At 42.7% G+C, this 5,417-nt stretch overlaps 1 protein-coding gene across 1 annotated transcript; it reads left to right on the plus strand.

Moving 5' to 3' along the window:
* Positions 1–946: 946 nt before the first annotated feature.
* On the plus strand, positions 947–3,988 carry LOC119337668 (WAT1-related protein At1g44800-like). Its single transcript, XM_037609829.1, has 7 exons — positions 947–1,264; positions 2,127–2,189; positions 2,287–2,403; positions 2,528–2,771; positions 2,861–3,019; positions 3,107–3,258; positions 3,369–3,988. The coding sequence occupies exons 1-7, from the start codon at positions 1,074–1,076 to the stop codon at positions 3,538–3,540; spliced, it is 1,098 nt and encodes a 365-aa protein (XP_037465726.1). The 5' UTR covers positions 947–1,073; the 3' UTR covers positions 3,541–3,988.
* The last annotated feature ends 1,429 nt before the right edge of the window (positions 3,989–5,417 follow it).

The following is a 5,417-nucleotide window of genomic DNA, read 5'->3' on the forward strand; positions in this document are numbered from 1 at the left end:
AGCAGAATTGCGCCGCCAACCGAATGGTGGGCTTCCTCATCTCGTCTCCGTCCTCCTCCTTCGACGATGACAGTGGCATGACGGCCGACGACTCGCCGCCCGCTACGGATGCGTACACCAAGGACAGCTGCCGAGACACCAAGGGGAAGTGGCCGGTGAGGAAGTAGTAATCTCCGGCCGCATCCACTGCTATGTTTGTATTTTAGTTGTTTTATATTCATTTTAGGTTGAATTTGAATTCTGTCGTCCCTTTTGGATGAACTATGTCTGATGTCCGATGTCCGAATTGCTATATTTTTATGTTATCTTCTATGATCTACATTATGCATGGGTTTGTATAAAATAGGGTTCAAACTTTTGGGGTTGTGGTTGTGGAGGGAGCAAAATGACTTTTGTCTCGACGTGCCCGCGGGTGTATAAGGCAGATGCTGTCAAGTATAGAATTTGCGAGTTTTTATTATAGTTTAGACAGTTTTCCATTTTAATTTGTGAAGGCATTTTTTTGCGAAAGTTACCATCGTTCGATCGTGACCAAACGGCTGTGAGATGGTTCGTTGGGACCTCCTTCCCAAGAAACGTCAGCAAGAATGCCAGATAAGATATCGTTCTTTTGTGATACGTGCAAGGAAGGACCTATTTTACTCAAACATATTTAATTTACTTGGATTTTGAAGATTGGAATCTTTGCTAACAATATCTAGTTTTCCCTCGAAGTTTTCCCTGTCTTGTCCCCCACCCGCCTCCTTATCGCCCACGCCGTCCATCCCATCCTCCATGGTCGGCCGGGGCAGCACGCGCTGGGCGGAAGGGCCACAAAAGGCCACTCACACAGACGGGCCACTCAACAGCAGGTCACTCACACACCTAAAGTAACGTACGGGGCAACCCAGTCATGCAGGTTGCCTGCACAGTTGAGTGTCTATATATATAAGGTTGCCCCTGCCAAGATTGCATGACAACACACCAAGCAGGCAGGCAGGCGTACCAGGCTAACGTTGCCTGATCAGCAGTTACACATATAGTCAGTCGAATCGAGGCAGTATAGTTTAGCAGGAGCTCGAGAGGGTCAGATCATGGAGTTCGTCGGGAGTTGGAGGAAGGTGATGCCTTACATGGCCATGGTCTTCCTCCAGTTCGGCTACGCCGGGCTCTTCCTCCTCTCCGTCGCGTCGCTGCGCCAGGGCATGAGCCACTACGTCCTCGTCGTCTACCGGAACGCCATCGCCGCCGCTGCCATGGCTCCGTTCGCGCTATGGTTTGAGAGGTTGATATCACGGATCCGTGAATCATCTCTAGCTTCTTACTGATTACTAGAATCGTTGAACATGTCTAGACGTTTATACTAGCTAGCTGGCTTCGTGTAGAATGTATTTTGTTGGTGGTCAACCGTGCTCAGGTCAGGATGGCGCCCGGGCCCGCCGTTGCACCGTTAGAAAAGCTGTGGTCATGTCAAATTGGTCACTCGTTTCGTTGTACCTTCAGGAGTTCAGTTTTTGAAGTAGTTGAAAAGTCTATCTTTTTTTTTTGCGAGTGGTGTCTATATATAGTAACTTAGTGAGTAGATGGGGCACAATTTACAGTTTCTGGTTGAGCCACATTCATGCTCTCATGTCCTCAGATGGGGTAATTTCTAGGGTTAAAATTAGCTTATTATTTGTGTTCATGGAATTAAAGGAAACAACAATAAGTTTCCTGAAAGGTAATTCATATAGTTACATTATTTTGTTGTCTTCTCATATTCCTTTTAATAGATATGTTTGTCGTCATCGCCTAATTCATGTTTACAATTTTTATTACACCGGGCCCTGAAAAAAACGAAATCTTTAACAAGATAAAGAAAAAGTTCATGTTCATTTTATGCACTATATTTTTTGTAATCTTTTGATGCTACGTTATGAGTTGATAAGATGGTTCTTGACCGAAAAAGTGAGCTTGGTAAAATAGAGAAAACTTTATGGGGCCAGTAGCGGATAATTTTTCGTTGTACCAGATAGCGGTAGCACTGCTGAGCACTCAGAAACGGCTGAAATAACATTAGCACTTCTCTTTGCTCGTCGTCGTCAAGTTTTCCTTGATAAACCAAGTAAAAAAGGGACTTCATGTTTACTCTTCATTTGATGTGACAGGAAAACAAGGCGCAAAATGACTCTCTCCCTGTTCTACAAGATCGTCGCTCTGGCACTACTCGAGTAAGGATCCAACACACACTTGTTGAGTAATAGTAGTATTTTTGTGATTTCATTATTTGATGCATTCTTACATTTATACTTGTTAAAATTATTCAAGGCCAGTCCTTGACCAGAACTTCTTCTACATAGGAGCCCGTAACACGTCGGCGAGCTTCTCTTCAGCGCTCACCAACGTATTGCCTGCCGTAACATTTGTAAATGCCATCCTCATCAGGTGAAGCTCCGGCCCAAACCGATATATTATTAACTGTAGAGCGATTCTCTCTTTCAAAATTTTCGTGTTTGAAGAGCTTCTATTTTATTAAGTAGGTAATGAAATAAATTGGTCAACGATGTAGGATGGAGAGAATAAACATCAAGGAGCGGCGGAGCCAGGCGAAGATCGCCGGCACAGTGATCACAGTCGGCGGAGCGCTGCTCATGGTACTTTTCCGCGGCCCTGTCCTCAACTTCCCATGGACCAAGCACGCCGGAAGCCACGCCGTCACCGACACGGCCAGCCACAGCAGCGGTTGCTGGCTCCTGGGCATCTTCATGATCCTGTTGAGCTCCTTCTGCTGGTCCGTCTTCTTCATTCTCCAGGTGAATTCACACTCTTCTTAAATTAGTTTCTGTTCCAACTGCGTCCCGATGTTTTTGTGGTGACCATCGATTTTGTTTGCGATCTTCAGTCACACACGTTGAGAAGTTACCCGTCAGAGCTCTCCCTGACCACGATGATATGCGTCATGGGCGTCGTGCAGAGCGGCGTGGTTGCGCTGGTAATGGAGCGTGACACCAAGGCTTGGGCAATCGGATTCGACATGAGGCTCTTGACGGCCGCCTACTCCGTAAATAATTGTGACCAATTTGAAATAAGACTTGCTTCCGTGGATGGTTCCGATGATTAACTCGCTGCTTAATTAATTTCATTTCAGGGTGTAATGTGTTCTGGGGTTGCTTATTATTTGCAAGGGATAGTTATCCAAGAACGGGGGCCAGTGTTTGTCACTGCCTTTTGCCCTCTCTGCATGATCATAGTGACTGTGCTAGGCTCCTTCATTCTTTCCGAGGTGATTACATTGGGAAGGTATGTGTATATATTGCTTCACTCGCAACTTTGAACTAAAACCGTGACACTTATTTTGGATCGGAGGGAGTAGCTGTTATTCATCCATTCACAAATTTGTTTCCATGTAGGATCACTGGTGCGATGATTATTGTTGTTGGTCTCTATGCTCTCATCTGGGGCAAGAGCAATGACCATATGAATCAAGTTGAGCGCGATGACAATTTTGAAAAGCACAACTCTTTTGAGCTACCGTTTACTACCACCACCATTACCAAAGCAAGCAACCTTGATCACATTTGACAATCACCGTGGCTGCATGCAGCAAGGAAAGCTCGATGCAAAATCAACTTACAAAGTGATGACTTGGGCTCATCGATCTTCAGATGTTTCCTTGGACTAGTAAATGCGTACGTGCAATGCACGTTGACATTAGATAGTATATTAATGGCATGATGATATTAGGTAGGATATTATTTGCGTGTTAATTACATGATTAACATGGCATCAATATTTGGTATGATATGAGCTACACACTAAACGTGTTGAGCGCTCACCATTGAAGCAATCTGAGTCATTAGATTGATCTGGTTTGATGGCTGGGATTTGTTGGATCTGTCCTTTTGGGTCTTTTTATATTGACGATATAGATATAGATACATTTCTGTCTCATTATTGTACTATAAGATGTAAATTTAGGCTGAGATTCTCATATTCATGGAACTGTCAAATAAAGCATATGTTTTGTTGAGTGCCTCGTTATGAGGTGTCTGTGAATGTTATAGAATCAAATGAAGGTTGTGTATCATTTTAACAAAATGAGCCAAAAGACTCAAAAAACTAACATGATATAAATCGGATAAATGAGGTATTGAACGCTCATCTGGTTCATTACTTGTGACGGAACAACTAGCCCTGTCTTTCGCGAACAACAAACAAAGGTTTTTCTCCCCCACCAAACATTATTCCCCTGTGGCGACAGGAAGTTTATACTGTGGCTTGTCCCTAATTTGTAGGGACTAGGGAGCAGCTTGTATTAATCTCATTCCTAAGTCGCTTATATATACTCCGTGCATTCCATAACATAGTGCATATAGATTTTCTAAGAAGTCAAACTTAACAAACATTGACCAAGTTCATAGAAAAAATTATTTATATATACAATACCAAATATATACAACATGAAAGTACGTGTTGTGATGTATCTAAGAACATGTATTTGGTATTCGAGATGTATATGCTTTTTTCTACAAACCTTGTCAAAGTTTGTAAAGTTTGACTTTCTAAGAAATCTATATGCACTACATTGTAGAACAGAGGGATCACTGATTTAAAACCGGTAATATACAAAACACTTGGGCAGAAGAAACAATACCAGGAACTTCCTATAAATTAGGAGGAAAGGCACAATGCAAACTTTTCATGCTGCATGGGAACAAGGATTGTGGGATAGAAAAAATTTCTTCAATGTGTGCGAAGGAATGAGAAAAAACACACCAATGCATGAAATAGTTCTTGGCGGTGATTTATTGGATACGCATGCGTACATATTCATGCATTTGGTAAACATAAATTTTTAAGGAAAACAAGTGCCTTAATTGAGTACCTTTGCAAACTACAAAAATTGTTCTATCACACCATCTAGATATACGTATACCTTCGTTGGTGAAATCTTTGAGTTTAAGTACCTTTGCAAACTACAAAAACCGAAAAGTAGGATGTAACTAACTTGCTAGCATTTGCAAATATTTCAACACATATCAACATCCATAACAAAAGATATCAATTTTCAACTAATAATTTAGTTTTATTTTCAAATTTATTTCATGTTTCTTTGTCGGGGAACGTAGTAATTTTAAAAAAAATCCTATGCACACGCAAGATCATGGTGATGCATAACAACGAGAGGGGAGAGTGTCGTCCACGTACCCTCGTAGACCGTAAGAGGAAGCGTTATGACAACGCGGTTGATGTAGTCGTACGTCTTCACGATCGACCGATCCTAGTACCGAACGTACGGCACCTCCGCAATCTGCACATGTTCAGCTTGGTGACGTCCCACGAACTCACGATTCAGTAGAGCTTCGAGGGAGAGTTCCGTCAGCATGATGGTGTGATGACGGTGTTGATGAAGCTACCGACGAGGGCTTCGCCTAAGCACCGCTACAATATGACCGAGG

This window comes from Triticum dicoccoides, chromosome 7B (assembly GCF_002162155.2).
Source record: "Triticum dicoccoides isolate Atlit2015 ecotype Zavitan chromosome 7B, WEW_v2.0, whole genome shotgun sequence".
In the NCBI taxonomy this organism is placed as follows: domain Eukaryota; kingdom Viridiplantae; phylum Streptophyta; class Magnoliopsida; order Poales; family Poaceae; genus Triticum; species Triticum dicoccoides.